Here is a 19629-nt window from a genome sequence, read left to right as displayed (position 1 = left end):
CTCATTCTAAGTAGGGTAAGTTTAGCAAAACTATCAATATTTCAATTGTCCTGAGTGGTAACCACTTCAAAAGTGAATTTGCATGTGAGCTAACCACTGAGCACACCATTCTGCATTTACTAACTCGTTGACAATAATGTACCTTGTGAAAGAAATTCTATTGTTATCCTCATCACATAATTCAGGAAACTGGGTTACAAGAGAGAAACACAAATCACTCACTGTTTAGCAAGACTAGTAATGGGAAGAGTTGAAAATCAAAGTTGAAACTGATATTTCAGAGTTTGGAGATCTTATATAAATTACAACTTGTACACAGTATTGGGTGTCTTCTTAAATTTATTTTGGCTGGTGTGAGGGAGGATGTAGTCCTGGCTCGCCTACTATATCTTCTTGGCTCAAACTAGCCTTGACAGTACTCTGCTGCTTTTGCCTCAGTCTCCTAATTGCTGGGTCTACAAGCATCGTGCATCATTATTATCCACCATGACTCTATTGTAAAGTGAAGGCAGCTTCCCCATCCTTTGTCATTAATAATTAATATGTGTAGTCGGGCTCGGAAAGATGGCTCAGTGGTTAAGAGAACACTTGCTTATCTTCTAGAGGTCTTGAGTTTAGTTCCCAGCACCCATGCCAGGTGGTTTACAACTACCTGAAAAAGTTCTCTGGTTCTCAGGGCCATTTATTTACACTCATGTGCATATCCACACTCAGATATGCATGCCTACATATAATATAAAATTTTAGATATATTTAATGTAATTAATATGGCATGATGATTTTTCCAATGTTGGAGAATGTATTGAGTGAGATTAATTCAATTCAAGGCATTAACTACGTGAGTTAAACAGATCTCAAGTAAGGAACATCCTGTTCTCATTTATTTTATTTTTAAACATGCCTTGTCCTATGCTTAAGTTGGTTAATAAATATTTGTCAATTTAGAGTTTCAAGAACAAATTTTATTGGGGCATTAAGATGTTTTCCCTATGAAATTCAGTTGTGTTCATATGAAGGCTTTAATTTCATTCAGCTTAAAATTTCTCTGAGAATTCTAACTCAAAACTGAGACAACTCTATGAACCAAAAGGGAGTTGATCCATTCCATTTTTACTCATCTTCTCTCTGCTTCATATATTTTTAACTCAAGTTGGGACAGGGATAAGATGCTGGCAGCTATGTGTCAGGCACTTGAATTCTAGATTTGTAAACTGACATTAATTATAGAGGAACCATTGGAAGTTTTCCCGTGAGAACACTATTCATCTTCACCATGCACAGTTGCTATTATTGTGGCAGAACTTCTGAAGAAAACAACTTGAATGAGGAAATTGTGCTTCAGCTGAGTTTTAGAAGATTCTGGCTGGAGTCACTTTCTCCATCGCCATAGGCCTGAGAGTGAAGCAGAATGGTGTATTGGAAGGGCTGGTGGGACAGAGCTTCTTAACTCAGGTCAGGAAAAAGAAAGGTGAGAGGAAGTGGAAGGCATAGTGAGGGAGAAGGAAAGAGAGAGGAAGGGAGGGAGAAGATAAAGGATGAAGAGAATAAAGAGATAAAGGAAGGAGAAAGAGGAGGAAAAGGAAAGGGAGACAGGGAAAGAGAAGGACAAAGAGAAGGTGACAAAGAAAGAGACAGCAAGGGACAGAGAGAACAGAGAAGGACATGGGACTTTGAATGAGAAATATATCCAGCAAAAGAAGCATGCCCTGTGACCTACTTCCTTTACTAGGCTCCAACTGCTGACTGTTACCCATTGATATAGCTAGAGTGCTCACAATCCAATCCCCATTTATCATGAGCTGAAAATCAAGCCTCAACAAGTGAGCTTTCATGTAATTCACTGATAGAAGCAATTTCCTGTGTGCCCATTTCTCCCTCCCAGCTCAGGTACCATTGTTTTCTATGACTCTTGATCCTGCTACTCCAGTAGTAAGTTACTGGGAATTGATGTCTTTGTCCTTCCTTAGTTTGACACCTGGGAAATGCACACAACTTTGAGCCAGTTTTTAGCTATGTTTGTCACCTTTATTGCTATAGCTTCTCACCTATCTGACAAAAGATAGCTCAGAGCAGATTTCTACTTTCTAAATCTACTGGAAGTAAAGGAAACACTTAGCCACACATGTTCCCAGACACCTAATACTTTACTCCTTACTTTTACAATATTCCTTTCCTGAATCTATCCCATTGAATGCCTACACTTTTCTGCTCATCAAAACCCGGATGTATAGTTGTCCATTCTTCAAGACACTACTTTGGGGCAGTCTCATTGCGTAGGTGACACATACTCTTTCTTGTGTCACAGAACACACAGAACATAAAGCCTCTGAAGCTCTGCTCACCAGGTGACAATACTTTCCTGTCATCTTTTATATCACTGATAACTCACATTGGCAAAGCTTGGCATGATTACTAGTTACTAAGCTTGTTGTGAATACACTTAATCTCCAACTGTACACTGTGGAGGTAATTCCAGCCACTGGTACAATTTAGGGCTTGCTATGACTTAGATGTTGTTTCCCACAAGCTCATGTCCTCAAAGATTGAACGTCAGGTGGTAGCACTATTTAGGGAGGTAGTGGTTTTAGGTGATGGAGTGTAGCTGTAGGAAGCAGATCCCTGTGCTGCTACCTACATCATTGCCTATTACACTATTCACCACAATGTGTAGAAGTTCCTCTAGCACACTCTCCCTGCCATGGTGATGCTCTGTCCAAGTCTACTGTCCTGGTTAACACTTTCAGAAGCCTCTGCAACACTGATCTGAGATAAACCTTTTCCGCTTTAAGTTTTTTGTCTGGTATTTGGCTGGAATTTTGCAGAAGTGTCTAACATAGATCTTTTGGTCTATGTTAGAAGCTATGGAACCCTCACACCATATATTTTCAGCTCCATATTTATTGAAGTGTTCAAAGCCTTTATGAAAGTCTTGTCATCTGAAGATCTACTATTAACAGACTGTTGGTCTACCTTATTTGTTCATCAAATATTCATCAAAGGCATGAAATATTCTAGCCATTCTAGAGAATATTGGGTTTCTGACAACAAAGAGAACACACTGTACTAAAGAGAATGCACTGCACTAATGAGAACTCCTGCACTAAAGAGACATAGATAAATGCCCTTGTTATGCTGAGTAACTTCCCACCCACGCTCAGGCAAGGAGCTCTAATTATCAGTGGGCCACACACAAAAAAGAAGACGTGAAAGTAGGAGGGAAACTCATTGGAATGAGAAGTCCCAGTGGGTGAATAAGTGGGATTTTGGGGGCAAAGTACAGAGTGAAAATGACTAATTCATTAAATAAATGCATAAGACTGTCAAACAATTAAAAACTCAACTAAAAACAGGCAAGAAAGGTACTTATATCCATGTATTATTAAACAATGGCAAGATAAAAAAAATGAGTCCATGGATAAAGTGATAACTTTGCAAAAATGTGTGTCTGAATTTAGATTCCAATCTGCTCCCACTCTTGCCCTCGAGAAAACTCACACAGACATGTCAATGAATATCTTGGATACCAGCACTGTAGGTACAGAGAAAAGGGAATCTCAGAGGTTTGTGGTCCAACCCATCCAGCCTAAATCAAAAGCCCCAGATACCAATGCTCAGTCTCTACTAAAATGATGACAAGGAACAAAGAAAAGTATCTATGTTCATCTGTATTTTCATTGTTACTATTTCTCCTAATAAACCGTTTTTGAACTTTTCTTGGATTCCTATTTCTTTCTTCAATAAGATGTCGATGTTCAAGTTTTATAGTTTCTTACTTCTTACATGCTATACCACCAAAACCTAAAATCAATTTTTACCACCATTGAGCTAAGAAAATTTCCTATTAGTGGGAACCCAGGAAAGATGTAAGCATAAATGTGCCATGATCTTATTCACATATAATAAAAATGTCAATCCTATAGATTCCAGAATAACTGTGAAGTGATAGATTGTAGTATAACTCCGTAGCCGTGGTTCCTGGACAGAGTAGGTATGGTGTTGCTATTAACAGATTCTCTAGTACCCTTGCAAAGAGCAGAAACACGGTTTTAACTTGCAGTGGTTAAAATACCACTGAAGGGGTTGGGGATTTAGCTCAGCGGTAGAGCGCTTGCCTAGCGAGCGAAAGGCCCTGGGTTCGGTCCCCAGCTCCGGGAAAAAAAAAAATAAGTATCAGCATAAAATACCACTGAATAGCCCAGATAATTTGTCAAGTATTTATTTGAACACAAAAGTCTACATTTAATCGACATGGTTTACATGTTTTCAGTTACCTTCAGAAGTTAAGGCTAAAGATTAGTTAATTACTGTTAATCATTAAAAGTAGTTTAGATTAAAAAAAAGTACATGCAGGTAGAAAAGAGTGCAATGTGTACACAAGACGTATCAGACGACCTAGCCTGTACGTTTGTTGATGTAACCAGCTCCAATGAGGTTAATTCATACTGAGTTTGTCTTATATGTACGTAAACACATAAGGATCTTACCGATACCAAGAAGTGTTTTCATCCTCAGGATTATGATGTGGAAGCATTCAAATTTCTTTTCCATTTCATATCCCACATTATACACACACATTTCCTTTGTACCAAAGCTTGATATAAAATTCTGAATCCATTTTTTTGTTTCTTTAATTTTTTAGGACATTTCAAACATAACTTTGTGTCAAGGATTCCACAAAAAAAAAAATCGTTCTCAGCTACATTCTCATTTATCTTATCACTGAATGCAAAGGACACTATTCTAGAACTTTCTATAACATTGAACTGCTAATAACCTTTGCAATCAATCTTTGCTCAACCTTGCTATTTATCATTCCATGCTTTATTAGAATTTGTGTAGTACTCTCTTCTCTGCTTTGTCCCTTAAGGACATTTCCTCAACATTTAACTTTCTTCTTGACTTTACTTAAAAACTTTTCTTTCTTAGAGCTTTACATGCAGTTCTTATCTCATCTAGATGTCTACAGCATTATGGGAGAATGATTTCACCCTCTCTAAATCATCAATGAACTCTTCTACATATTCACATCAATTGTGTAAAGTGAATGTCATCATAAATTTCAAAAAATTCATTTTTCTCAACTTAGCTATAGTGAATTTGTCTATAGATTCATCATATACCCTAGACAAATTTTCAGTATCATCATTTTTTGTCCGTACAAAAGATCCCTTCCAAAGCAGAAAGCTATAATATATATTTTTGCTAACTTTTGTTTTCTTCTTTCTGAATAAAAACCTACTGTGACCTCATATCTCATGAATCAATCCACTCTTATCAGTTCACCCTGACAAAATGCTTGTTTTACTATGTATTTGTTTATTATTTTAATAATTTTTTATTGATCTTGATAATTTCATACAGTATATTTTTGAACAGATTACCTCCTTTCCAATACTTTCCCTTAACTACTCCCTTTCAAACTCCTTAACTTGCTATTTAATTGTTAGTTTCTTTTTCCTCTTTTCATCAAGTCCATTTGTGGTGTAGATCTAGTTTAGGAATCGGGATCTGTCCTGGTGTGTGGGCAACCTAGCAAGAGATACATCATGTAATAATGGTGACTCTGCCCCAGCAGATACTGAGACACTTAAAATTGTCCAAAACAGTGTTCCCAGTAACTTTTTATCATTCAGTTTAAATACAAAATTATTTGTATTCATGGATCAGGGTACGTTATTTCAATATGTTCGGATAAAAATCCATGGGAATTTACATTTCTATTCTTTGACCATTATGCTATACTTGAAACTTTTCAAGCTCCTTTCTTCTGTTTTATAAAATGCTAGCCAACTAAGTAAAGTACCCAGAGGCAGTATCTAAATTAACAAAATCAGAAATGAAAAGAGAGACATAACAACAGAAATGGAGGAAATTAAAAAAATCATCTGATCCTACTACAAAAGGCTATATTCAACAAAACTGGAAAATCTAGATCAAATGGACGGTTTTCTAGAGAGATACTATATACCAAAGTTAAATCAAGAGCAGGTAAACTTTCTAAACAGGTTCATGTCCCAAAAGGAAATAAAAGAAATTAAAAACCTCCCAACCAAAAAATGCCCAGGGCTAGATGGATTTAGTTCAGAATTTTACCAGATATTCAAAGAAGACCTGTTACCAATATTCCTCAAACTATTCCATAAAAGAGAAACAGAAGGAAAACTACCTAATTCATTCTACAAAGCTACAATTATTCTGATACTAAACCACACAAGGACCCCACCAAAAAAGAAAACTTCAGAGCAATCTTGCTTAAGATATCAGTGTGAAAATACTCAATAAAATTCTTGCAAATCAAATCCAAGAACACACATCAAAATCATCATTCATCATGATTAAGTAGACTTCATCCCAGGGATGCAAGATTGGTTCAATATACAAAAATCTATTAATATAATCCATAATATAAACAAACTCAAAGAAAAAAATCACATGATCATCTCCTTAGAAGCAGAAAAAGCATTTACCAAAACACAACACCCTTCATGTTAAAAGTGAATTCCTTCCTGGAGCGATCAGGAATTCAAGGCCTATACCTAAACAAAATAAAAGCAATTTACTGCAAACAAACAGCCAATATAAAATTAAATGGAGAGATACTTGAAGTAATCCCACTAAAAACAGGGACAAAACCAGGATGCTCACTCTTCCCATATCTATTCAATATAGTACTCAAAGTGCTAGCTAGAACAATAAGACAACAAAAAGAGATCAAGGGGATACAAATTGGTAAAGAAGAATTAAAGGTATCACTATTTTCAGGTGGTATGATAGTATACATAAGTGACCCCAAAAATTCTACCAGAGAACTTCTCCAGCTGATAAACAATTTCAGCAAAGTGGCCAGATATAAAATTAAATAAATTAGCAGCCTTCTTTTATACAAATGAGAAACAGGCTGAGAAATAGAGAAACAACTCCCTTCACAATAGTCACAGATAATATAAAATATCTTGGGGTAACTGTAACCAAACAAGTGAAAGACCTTTATGAACTTCAAGTCTCTCAAGAAAGAAACTGAAGAAAATTTCAGAAAATGGAGAGATCTCCCATGCTCATGGATTGGCAGAATTAACATAGTAAAAAATGGTTATACTACCAAAGGCAATTTGCAGATTCAATGCAATCCCCATCAATATCCCAGCACAATTCTTCAAAGACATGGAAAGAACAAGTCTCAAATTCATTTGAAAAGGCAAAAACCCAGACTAGTGAAAACAATTCTTAACAATAAAAGAACAGCTGGGGGAATCATCATGCCTGACCTCAAGCTCTACTACAGAGTAATAGTGGTAAAAACTGCATATTATTGCTACAGAGACAAGCAGGTAGATCAGTGGAATAGAATTGAAGACCCAGAAATGAAGCCACACACCTATGGTCACATGATCTTTGACAAAGGAGCTAAAACCATCCAGTGGAAAAAAGAGAGCATTCTCTCTTTCTTTTCTTTTCTTTTCTTTTTTTCTTTTCTTTTCCTTTTTCGGAGCTGGGGACCGAACCCAGGGCCTTGTGCTTGCTAGGCAAGCGCTCTACCACTGAGCTAAATCCCCAACCCAAAAGAGAGCATTCTCAACTAATGGTGCTGGTTCAACTGGAGATCAGCATGGAGAAGAATGCAAATGGACCACTCTTAAAGCCCCATATGAAGCTGAAGTCTAAGTAGATTAAGGACCTCCACATAAAACCGGATATACTCAAACTAATAGAAGAAAAAATGGGGAAGAGCCTTGAATACATGGGCAGTGGGAAAAATTTCCTGAACAAAACACTAATAGTTTATGCTCTAAGATCAAGAATTGACAAATAGGACCTCATAAAACTGTAAAACTTGTGTAAGGCAAAGGACACTGTCCTTAGGACAAAAGGCAACCAACAGATTGGGAAAAAATCTTTACCAATCCTACATCTGATAGAGGGCTAATAGCCAAAATATATAAAGAACTCAAGAAGTTAGACTCCAGAGAGCCAAATAACCCTATTAAAAGTGGGGTACAGAGCACCTAAAGAAATGTTCAACATTCTTAGTCATCAGGGATATGCAAATCAAAACAACCCTGAGATTCTACATCACACCAATCAGAATGGCTAAGATAAAAATCTCAGGTAACAACAAATCCCAGCAAGGATGTGGAAAAAGGGGAACACTCCTCCATTGCTGCTGGGTTGGCAAACTGGTACAACCACTCTGGAAATCAATTTGGAGGTTCCTTAGAAAATTGGAAATAGACCTACTTAAGGATCCAGAAATAACCACTCTTGGGAATAAACCGCAAAAATACCCCACCATGCCACAAGGGGCACTGTTCCACTATGTTCATAGAGGCCTTATTTACGATAGCCAGAACCTGGATACAATCCAGATGTCCCCGGACAGAAGAATGGATACAGAAAATGTGGTTCATTTACATAATGGAATACTTCTCAGCTATTAAGAACCAGGGAATCCTGAGTTTTGCAGGCAAATGGATGGAACTAGAAAATGTCATCCTGAGTGAGGTAACTTGGACCCAAAAGGACATGCAAGGTATGTTCTCACTAATAAGTGGATATTAGGCGAAGAAGAAGAAAAAGAAGGAGGAGGAGGAGGAGGAGGGGGAGGGGGAGGTGGAGGAGGAGGAGGAGGAGGAGGAGGAGGAGGACGACGACGACGACGATGACGACGACGACGACGACGACGACGACGACGAAGGAGAATACCCAATATACGGTCTATAGAACTCAAAAAGTTCAACAAGATGAAAAGCCCAAGTGAGTATGCCTCAGTTCCACTTGGGAAGGAGAAGAAAACAACCACAAAGTGGGAGGTAGGAAAGGATATGTGAGGGAAAGGGGATGGGGAGAGGGGGAGAGGGGAATATGATCTGGTATTGGGTAGGGGGAAAGGACTGAAGCCCTGAGGATCAGCAGAAAGAGCAGAAACCGGTGACCTTTGGGGGAGAAAGGAGGTTGGGAAGACCCTCTAGAATGTACCAGAAACCTGGGAAGTGAGAGACTCTCAGGACTCAAATGGGTGAGAGGGCATAGATGAAAGGCCCTATAGTAAGGAGAGGGAACTTATTGAATCTACCTCCAGCAGAAAAGACAGAGCATTAAGTGAGGGATGGGGTTGCTATCTCACAGCCAAAGCTCTGACCTATAATTCTTCCCATCTGAAAGAAATGCAGGGATGGAAATGGAGAAGGGCCCGAGGAAAGGAAGGTCTAGTGACACTTCCAGCTCAAGGGAAGACCCAAGACCTGACACCATTACTGAAGCTATGGGGCGTTCACAAAAAGGGACCTACCATGACTAAGCTCCAAATGACCAAACAAGCAGCTGAAAGAGTCAGGTGCAGATATATGCACCCAACCAATGAACAGAAGCTGTTGACCTCTCCGGTTGTATTAGGGAAAAGCTGGAGGAAGCTAATGAGAAGGGCCACCCTGTAGGAGACCAGCAGTCTCAATTAACCTGGACCCCCAAGATCTCTCAGACACTGGATCACCAACCAGACAGTATACACCAGCTGAGATGAGGCTTCCAACACATATACATCAGAGGATTCTCGGGTCTGGGTTCAATCAGAGAAGATGCACCTAATCCTCAAGAGACTGGAGGCTGCAGGAAGTTTAGAGGTCTGGTGGGGTGGGTGGAGTAGGTGGGGTGGGGACATCAGGGGGCGGGGGCGTGGAGTGGTAGAGTGTGGGGTGGTCAGGGAGGAGGTAAGGGATGTGAAACCTTCAGGGGGCAGACCAGGAGGGGAATAAAATCTGGAGTGTAAAAATAAATAAGTAAGTAAATAAATAGCCATACTAATTGCAAGGAGCCACAGTCCCTGTTCTGTGATCCAAACCTTAGGATTTACTGTTTCTATCTAAAGTCTTTGGAACCTATTATAAGGTCTCTTCTTATATGCCCTCTCCCCTTTGCTAAGCGCTCACAATTACTTTCCACACACTATTTATTTTAACATCTCTTTATGACAGAGAGCATGCGGGATTTTATCTTTTACATTTTATTTATTAAAACATCACCATTATAATATTGCACCATTCTTGGAATACTTCAAGACCTTATATACTCTTCTCTGATTTATTCTCTAAGTACATATCTCCCAGTTTCTGGCACACCATATCTCCTCACTTGGAAGATTTCTACTCATCTTGCAATTTTGAAAGGTCCTTTACTTTGTTGTCTCTGTAGTTTCTTCAGTTGGGACTTGTGGGCTTTTACTGGGTTTACACATGACCCTTCACCTACACACTACTGTACTTAGTCATACCAAGTTGTCTGCCCTCTGAACCGTAAGGTTCTGAGGTTAGGAGTTACTTCTCTGAGAAGCCCATCCGCTGCCATGTGGCACAGGCATGTGGGAGCCACTCAAGAGGCAAACCACCATGCTGGAAGGCAAGCATGGTCAGCATGAGCAAGTGTGTGACAGGGGAATGGGAAAGCAAGAGAAGTGGACTGTTCATGCAGCATGAAGGAAGGCAGAATTGGAGACATGAGAATAGGTGCATGATGTGAAAGTCACAAAGAATCAATAAAACATTCTTGAAAGGAAGGTGTGACTTATCTCCAAAATCTAATCAAATGTATAGCACATGGTTTACAGCCAAGGGTTCAGCATATTTGAAATAAGTAGAATGAAAAATGCTAAGTATTACATGTATAATGCAAAAAGTTTACTTAGTTCACAACTAGAATCAGTGTTACCTCATTTATCCTCATGAGTAAACTGATGGGACTTTCGAATCACCAAACTCAAAATGAGTTCAGAAGGTTTTAAAATTTTAAGTACATTTACAGTTAGAAAAAACATATATAACCTCATCTTGGCAGCACCCTCAGGAAATTGAATTTCTAAATGTTGTGCTGTGTGTGTACCCAAATTGCAAGAACTATTAAGAAGCTATAAAATTTGAACAGAAAGTACAAAAACACAGAACGTACAGCAATCTCTGCTGCTTGGTGGGGGAAATGAGCAGAGCTAAAGGATGTTCAGGACATCGTGTGCTTCAGGCTCAGGACAAACCGAACGGGGACTCATTTAATTCATCGCACTCCAGAACTGAAGAGATCCATTGGCATTTAACAAAAAGAGTCTTAGAACAATTAAAAATAAACCCAGTCCAATATTCAGCAAACACAAATTTTACTGCTTACAGTGGAGAGAAAAAAAAAAACTATTCTCAGTGGCGTTCTTTCTGAAATTTCCGGGTGAGGCAAGGAGACAGATTTAAAACTCAATTACATCTCGGTTGTAGAATGAATGTGTTTGCCTCACATATGTTGATGTATGTTACAATGTATTCAGGAGCATTCCCTCCTGTAGTCTTCATTTTGGCCCTCATTTCTTCTTTTCAGATTTTATTCACAATGACCTTAAGAAACATCAGATTTTTCCGAAATAAAAATGCTAGTTAAAGAACAGAATATATCCCGAATTCTATTCCAGGATATAAAAAATTATAAAAATAAATCCTCTGGTACATGTTCTGCTGACACACGTGTCACTACAATTATATTTTGTTGTCAACCTGATTTTCGAATCCTACCTGTGTCCTTGGATTTAGCTTGCAGTTAAGGAGAGTGCCAACATCCTTAGAATCATAGCATTCATGACACTTCTTACTGTGTGGGCCACAGGGAAGGGCACACACAGTTACCTGCATTCCTGTTGCCTAGTTCTTCAGTTTCAAATTCTCGTTGCTCCCTGAGAATCCCTAAAATGAGATTCCTAATCCCCACCAAAATCTTTGTATGAATAAGGTAGTAAGGGTCACTAAGTATCTTTAATAATTTACATTTAATTTTTGTAGTAATTTTGAAACGCAATCATCTCTAACTCCAAAGGAACATTTCATTTTAAGATTTCCTGCTTGGGAGACAAAATTTCTCCAGGTAATCAATTGCTTGACAATAAATAGTCTGACTATTTGAATGTAACCTATGAACAACTTCCTTTTTTTTTTGTAAATTACAGGTCATCTCTAATACATTTTAAAAGGTATATTCTATATAGACATTTTATACTCTATTGTTTAAAGATACTGACAAGAAAAATATCTATGTCTGTTGAATATATATTTAATTTTCATTTAAATACATGTACAGATGTAGGAGACATACATTTTGAGGAAGAAATGTATTTTTTTTTCCGGAGCTGGGGACCAAACCCAGGGCCTTGTGCTTGCTAGGCAGGCGCTCTACCACTGAGCTAAATCCCCAACCCCCAAGAAATGTATTTTTCAATTACGACTTTTGGATTGAAAATATAGCTTGGTGGTAGAACACATACTTAATGTGTGTAAGCAAAAACTATAGATTTTATCACCAGCATTGCAAAGCAAATATATGACCATTATTTAGTTATTTGATACTGCTCTTTGGTTAGTAATTATCTAGTTTGCTTTACTAACACTTGTATCTAAGCATGTACCTACACAAGCCTGTTTATGCTGATTAATTTGTGATCTAATTTCTATGTACTAAAAGCATACGCAGAATGCACTTTCAGATAACATTTTGAAGACAGCTCTAAGTTATTATTTAACAGATTTTTTCTCAGTAATAGAAGAGTTATTATTCTTAAATAAATCTCAGATTTAGAAGTAACAGAAGCACTATTCTCAGTGACGTCATTTCTAAAGTCTATATTATTTTATTTTATTGGATAGTTTATGTACTTACATTTCAAATGTTATCCCTTCTCCTGTTTACCCCATTCTATCTTCTCTCCCCTGCTTCTATGAGGATGGTCCCCCTCCTACCCAACCACTCCCACCTCAACATCCTGGCATTTCCCTATACTGAGGAAAAGAGCCTTCACAGGAAAAAGGGCTTTTTCGCCTATTGATGGCAGACAATGCCTTCCTCTGCTACATATGCCACTGGAGTCGTGGGACCTCCACCCCCATGTGCACTCTTAGATTGGTGGTTTAAAAGGTCCTTAAAAGCACTTTTGATGGGGATTCACTATCCCTGAACTCAAGCAGTATTACAGAGCAATAGTGATAAAAACTGCATGGTATTGGTACAGAGACAGACAGATAGATCAATGGAATAGAATCAAGACCCAGAAAGGAACCCACATACCTATGGTCACTTGATTTTTGACAAAGGATCCAAAACCATCCAATGGAAAAAAGATTTTCAGCAAATGGTGCTGGTTCAACTGGAGATCAGCATGTAGAAGAATACAGATCAAGCCATGCTTATCACCCTGTACAAAGCTTAAGTCCAAGTGGATCAAGGACCTCCACATCAAACCAGACACACTCAAACTAATAGAAGAAAAAATGGGGAAGCATCTCGAACACATGGGCACTGGAAAAAATTTCCTGAACAAAACACCAATGGCTTATGCTCTAAGATCAAGAATCGACAAATGGGATCTCATATAACTGCAAAGCTTCTGTAAGGTAAAGGAAACTGTTCTTAGGACAAAACGGCAATCAACAGATTGGGAAAAGATCTTTACCAATCCTACAACAGATAGAGGCCTTATATCCAAAATATACAAAGAACTCAAGAAGTTAGACTGCAAGGAGACAAATAACCCTATTAAAAATGGGGTTCAGAGCTAAACAAAGAATTCACAGATGAGGAATGTTGAATGGCTGAGAAACACCTAAAGAAATGTTCAACATCTTTAGTCATAAGGGAAATGCAAATCAAAACAACCCTGAGATTTTACCTCACACCAGTGAGAATGGCTAAGATCAAAAACTCAGGTGACAGCAGATGCTGGCGAGGATGCGGAGAAAGAGGAACACTCCTCCATTGTTGGTGGGATTGCAGACTGGTACAACCATTCTGGAAATCAGTCTGGAGGATCCTCAGAAAATTGGACAATGAAGTACCTGAGAACACAGCTATACCTCTCTTGGGCATATACCCAAAAGATGTCCCAACATATAACAAAGACACGTGCTCCACTATGTTCATAGCAGCCTTATTTATAATAGCCAGAAGCTGGAAAGAACCCAGAAGCCCTTCAACATAGGAATGGATACAGAATATGTGGTACATCTATACAACGGAATATTACACAGCTATCAAAAACAATGACTTTATGAAATTCATAGGCAAATGGAGGGAACTGGAAAATATCGTCCTGAGTGAGGTAACCCAATCACAGAAAAACACACATGGTATGCACTCATTGATAAGTGGCTATTAGCCCAAATGCTTGAATTACCCTAGATGCACAAAACACATGAAACTCAAGAAGGATGACCAAAATGCAAATTCTTCACTCCTTCTTTAAAAGGGGAACAAGAATACCCTTGGCAGGGAAGAGGGAGGCAAAGTTTAGAACAGAGGCAGAAGGAACAACCATTCAGAGCCTGCCCCACATGTGGCCCATACATATACAGTCACCAAATTAGATAAGGTGGATGAAGCAAAGAAGTGCAGACCGACAGGAACTGGATGTAGATCTCTCCTGAGAGACACAGCCAGAATACAGCAAATACATAGGAGAAAGCCATCATTAAACCACTGAACTGAGAACAGGACCCCGTTGAAGGAATCTTAGAAAGGACTGAAAGGGATTGAAGGGGCTTGAGACCCCATTTGAACAATTCCAACCAACCAGAGCTTCCAGGGACTAAGCCACTACCCAAAGACTATACATGGACTGACCCTGGACTCCAACTGCATAAGTAGCAGTGAATAGCCTAATAAGTGTACCAGTGGAAGAGGAAGCCCTTGGTCCTGCCAAGACTGAACCCCCAGTGAACGTGATTGTTGTGGGGAGGGTGGTAATGGTGGGAGGATGGGGAGGGGAACACCCATAGAGAAGGGGAGGGCGAGGGGTTAGGGGAATGTTGGCCAGGAAACCCGGAAGGGGAATAACAATTGAAATGTAAATAAGAAATAATCAAGTTAATAAAGATTAAAAAAAATTGAAAATAAAAAAAATGACTTGATAACTTTAAAAAAACACTTTTGATAAAATAAGGCCATTCTAAAATCCTCTTGAATTATGTCTGAAAATATTAAATTATTTTCTCTTTAGTGATGAAACAGGGGCTACTTGAATTTTCAAAAATTGTACTTAACATTTATTATTAAAATTACTAAGCCTGCTGGTGTTGGTAAATGCCTTTAATCCTAGCACCATGGAGGCAGAGGCAGGAAGGTCTCTCAGTTCAAAGCCAGCCTGGTCTACAGAGTAAGTTCCAGGATAGACAGAGAAACACTGACTCAAAAATAATAATAATAAAATTACCAATACCATACATTGCTAGAATCGTGCAAACTTAATCTTACCTGATAAGCCATTTTATCAGTAATGTCATTGGATGTACTAATCAACACTTTGAAATGAAACAAGTTTCCTAGTTTTCATCTTTAAAATTAATTCTTATGTGCACCTAAAGCAAAATTTTTATTTTCTAATTATTTTATTAGTGTTTCAAAATTTCTCGGTGACCTGTTATATTAAAAAATAAATTACTACACTGTATTACATCCTCATAAGGGACCATTCATCTAGTAATGCACAGATCCTGCTCCTCCAATTTTTCTTGTTAAGTGAGATTAAAACTTTCAGCAATGAATGTTTTATTGGTAAAACTGACAGAATGGTATTATTAATACTTTGATTTAACTGTTGAAAATGGAAATTAGTATTTTGATGATCTATTTTGCTATATTTTAAATTGAAAGACAAAATCCACCTGGGTTAGAAATACATTTAGTTCAATCTAACTTTCTGTTTTCTTACTTTATTTTGGTTTTACAGTTCTGAGGATCAACCTGTGAGCCTCAGTCATTAAGATGATAGTTTGTCACAAGGCACATTAAATGTTAGTCAGGAAACAACTGCAATCTGGAGGGAAGGGCCTTATTTGGTTTACACTGCCACACTGCCACCCATCACTGAAGGAAGTCATGACAGAAAATCATTCAAGGCAGGAACCACAACTCCAGGGATGGCACCACCCACAGTGGTCTAGGGCCCTTCCATATCAATCACTAAGAAGATCCTCTAGAGCCAGATTTTGTGGAGGGATTTCCTCAATTGAAGTCCCCTCCTTTCAGATGACTCTAACTTATGTCAAGTTGACATAAAACTGGCCAGCATATGCATACTATTCATTAATTCCCACTATACTTAAATAAATCAAACTGTGGTAAAAGTTCATTCATTGATCATTTGCTCACACAATCTGCATATAACATTACTTGACTTATGTACATTGAATTTTTTTTTCAAGACTGAAATCACAGGGAAATCATCAGAAGTAATGTCTGCTGAAATCATTTGCTCAGAACAAAATTAAAGTTTGGCCCTGATCAATCAGTCTCGAGACGTGCAGTCAATAAACCAGTCCTGATGACCTGAATTGGTGTCTGAATTCTTTGTGCAGCAGTTCCCAGACTCCACTTTAGAGTTATAAATTCTCAAGCTAATAAGACTATTATTAGAATAGTAATGATTTGTTATTTCTAACAAAATATTTATTAATTTTTTCTTATGTACTGGGAATTGAATCTAGGGCACTGTGTGTGCTAATCAAGTGGTCACCAGTAAACTAGAACCCTCATTGTTTATTTCCATGCTACTGGTTTGGATGTAGATTAATTATTTGAGAAGGTACCATTTTTGATCCTGCAGAACACTCTTGAGTCAATTTTACACTTTATATTACTTACTGCATCAACTGAATTTTAATAAGACTCAGTACCTGTCATAGTACACAACAACTCTCCGTGCAATGCAACACATATCCAATAAAGGCTCTAACTTACCGGTGGATCAGCCCCCTTAGAACCAGTCAGCCCTCCTGTTAGAGATTCGATGTCCTGAAAAGAGGAGAGGCGATGATTGTAAATGTTACTCAATATTATGGACATTACCCAGTCACACAGTGTATTGTCATTGACAACAAAGCAACAGTGCTTCAATCATTTGTGGTGTGTGTCTGTGTGTGTGTCTGTGTGTGTGAATATTGAATCCCACAAACATAAAAAATAGACTATGTGAAAATATCTGATTATTTTCTCTAATATGTTACAGTCTGCAAATGCAAAAAAAAATAAGTGAGCAATTGTTCTTGAAATATGAGAAGAAAATGGCCCTAGATATAAAAGAAAGATGCTCTATCTTAAAGAGCTAAAGAGCAGAGAACAACAAAAGAAATAACCTCAATTAACATATTATTTCCAAGGGCATTGCTTCATGATGTTATTTTGTCCACAAAAGTTTAAAGTTATCTATGGTCCACTCTATAAATACATGTGTAAAATGTTAGATTAGTTATTCCTGCACTAAGATCAGTTCTTAATTTTAAATTAACAGTCACAGAAGTAATGCATAAGTACTGATTATACATGTTAGAGTTATTAAGAATAGAAAAATGAAAGCTATTATATCAGTTCTGGAGTTTTGATGTAATTGACACCAATCACATAACATTTACAAAATAAAATTAAATGCCAGATTTTAAAATAAAATCTCACAAAATTTTTTATCAGGTTGGCAACTGATTTAATTTGTAAAATCAGATCTCAAACACACACACCCCAAACTGCTCACAGGCATCCTGCTACTACCCATACCTGACACTAAAATCTTGAGAGGTTGAAACACTTTAGCTCTTGATTAGGTATGGATTCAGAAGGATGTAATTGTACTTTGATAAGCTTCTACTTATTAAGGGTGAATAATAACTCCCAGAAATGGACTGAATAATGCTTTATTAATTTAAAAAATTTTGAGTGCCAATGAAACAGGAACAACAGCAATTGAAATACATTGGAATATATCTATATATATCTATATATATGTGTGTGTGTGTGTGTGTGTGTGTGTGTGTGTGTGTGTGTGTATTTAAAGATATTTCAACTTCAGAATGAAAGTCAGGGAATATAGGTAAGAGGTAAGAGGTTTTGCCTATATTGCTACAGATGATGAGAGACTATGGGATTGAAACAAATCTGATCTAAATAAGAGAAGCTTCCACATGAAAGGCATGACTCAAAGAAGGAAGGGGTGTAGAAGGACAACCATCCAGATGACACAAAAAGCTGAAACCTCTGCATGTGGACAGCTCAACAAACTGGCTGAGAAAAGACAGATCCTTCATCAGACTGACAGACTGGAAAACCTCAATGCAGTAATGGGCATTTGCTGAAGGATGGTCAGGGCTGCACTTATGAAGGATCATCACATCAATGGCTATTTATAAGAACATTCAAACTGTAAAATTTATGGGATTCATAATTGTTTCTTTTGTATCAGTTTAACTGTGTACCATTTTTTAGCTTAAACAGAAAGAGTGAAAATGTCAAGAAATTTTATTGTAAAAACATGGGTGCTCTGGAAAGGGATCACAACCAAAGGCCTTCAAGGTAGATGTGGTCTGACTCACTCTGGCTGAAATACAAACTTGTCCTTAGTACACTCCTTTAATCCCTAACAACGAAGGTGTGATTAGTTTGTAGAGAGAAACAACCATCTTTAAATGGTTGAGAGGCAGACAAAGTAATAACTCAGAGAAAATTTTGGTGGAATGATTCAGAGGTAGTATATGCCAAACTCTCACAAGAATAGACAGGAATGACAGGCTGCCTAAGAGTGGCCCAGAGAAAGTCACTCAGAGTGTAGGCAATGATGTTGAGTTTAATTCATGCAGATAGAGGAAGTTTTACTGATACAATTTTACATAGAGACGTTGCAGATAGAGACAGAAGAAGCCAGAGGGAGCCGGAAATCAGATTGTCAAAGTTAGTTTGAGGCCAAACAGAACAATTCCATGAGAATCCAAGAGAAACCAGTTTGAGTCAGTCAGCTTGGAAAGAAGTTTGGACCAATAAACCACCAGCCATAGTTGAGAAAGAACTAGGAAGTATCAACTTATTCATCAGTAAGCCTCTGAGACAACATTACATCTGGTGAATGAAAGTTTCCTTTACAGAACTATATTAACTTAATCAAATCCTTTGATTTATTGTCAAGTTTTTAAATAACATCCAAGACAGACTAACACCCCATTTTTCTATAACCTGATTTTGTGATATCTCTACCAATATATTTTGCCAGTTCCTTGATTTATAACTCTTTTTTATTCTGTTACTATAAACATTCATGAGACTGACACTATATTGGATCATATAACCTCAGTAACTTAAATCCAGGTTCCTGACAACTGTCATTCAAATTTGACTCTAGAATTTCTATCTCTTGATCCCTTTGTGGATAAAAGCTAGGATTTTCAATTAAGAGTATCAAAACAACTAGGTGAAATAAATTCATGACATGATGGAACCCTGAGCATGAAAAGGTCTTTTCAATATGTTTGTTGAGGACTACCCCTACCATAGCTGTCACCATTTATTTCCATGCCCATCAGCTATTTTACTATTTCATATTGTTGCTTTAATATGCTTGTCAGGCATTGACACAGAAAAGTAACTTGACTCAGAGCAGGGTCACGCTGACCACACACTCCACTATATTCTGTATGTTATGAGGTGTGTTAATCTTAGGAAATTCTACAGCTATAAGCTTCACATAGGACCCGTCAAATTAACGTCAATATAAACTGTCTAAGATGTCTTAAACAGCTTGAGTCAGGACTGACCACCAGGAAGCCATTCCAGCACTTATGTATGAGCTTATTGTGTACTTTG

The 19629-nt window shown here is 37.8% G+C and overlaps 1 protein-coding gene across 27 annotated transcripts in view; it reads right to left on the bottom strand.

The window, feature by feature from the left end:
- Ppfia2 (PPFI scaffold protein A2) overlaps window positions 1-19629 on the bottom strand; it is a 474268-nt gene that overhangs the window by 364091 nt on the left and 90548 nt on the right. For 26 of the 27 annotated variants that reach the window (XM_087557891.1, XM_087557895.1, XM_087557873.1 and 23 more), the window contains 1 exon segment: window positions 16747-16800. The exons of the other annotated variant lie outside the window; for it this stretch is intronic. In XM_087557891.1, coding sequence (XP_087414017.1) covers window positions 16747-16800 — 54 coding nt within the window. 27 annotated transcript variants of the gene reach the window in all.

Source organism: Rattus norvegicus, chromosome 7 (genome assembly GCF_021556685.1).
Source record: "Rattus norvegicus strain SHRSP/BbbUtx chromosome 7, alternate assembly SHRSP_T2T, whole genome shotgun sequence".
Lineage (NCBI taxonomy): Eukaryota > Metazoa > Chordata > Mammalia > Rodentia > Muridae > Rattus > Rattus norvegicus.
The sequence above is the reverse complement of the archived record's forward strand: the minus strand, read 5'-3'. Positions and strand labels throughout refer to the sequence as shown.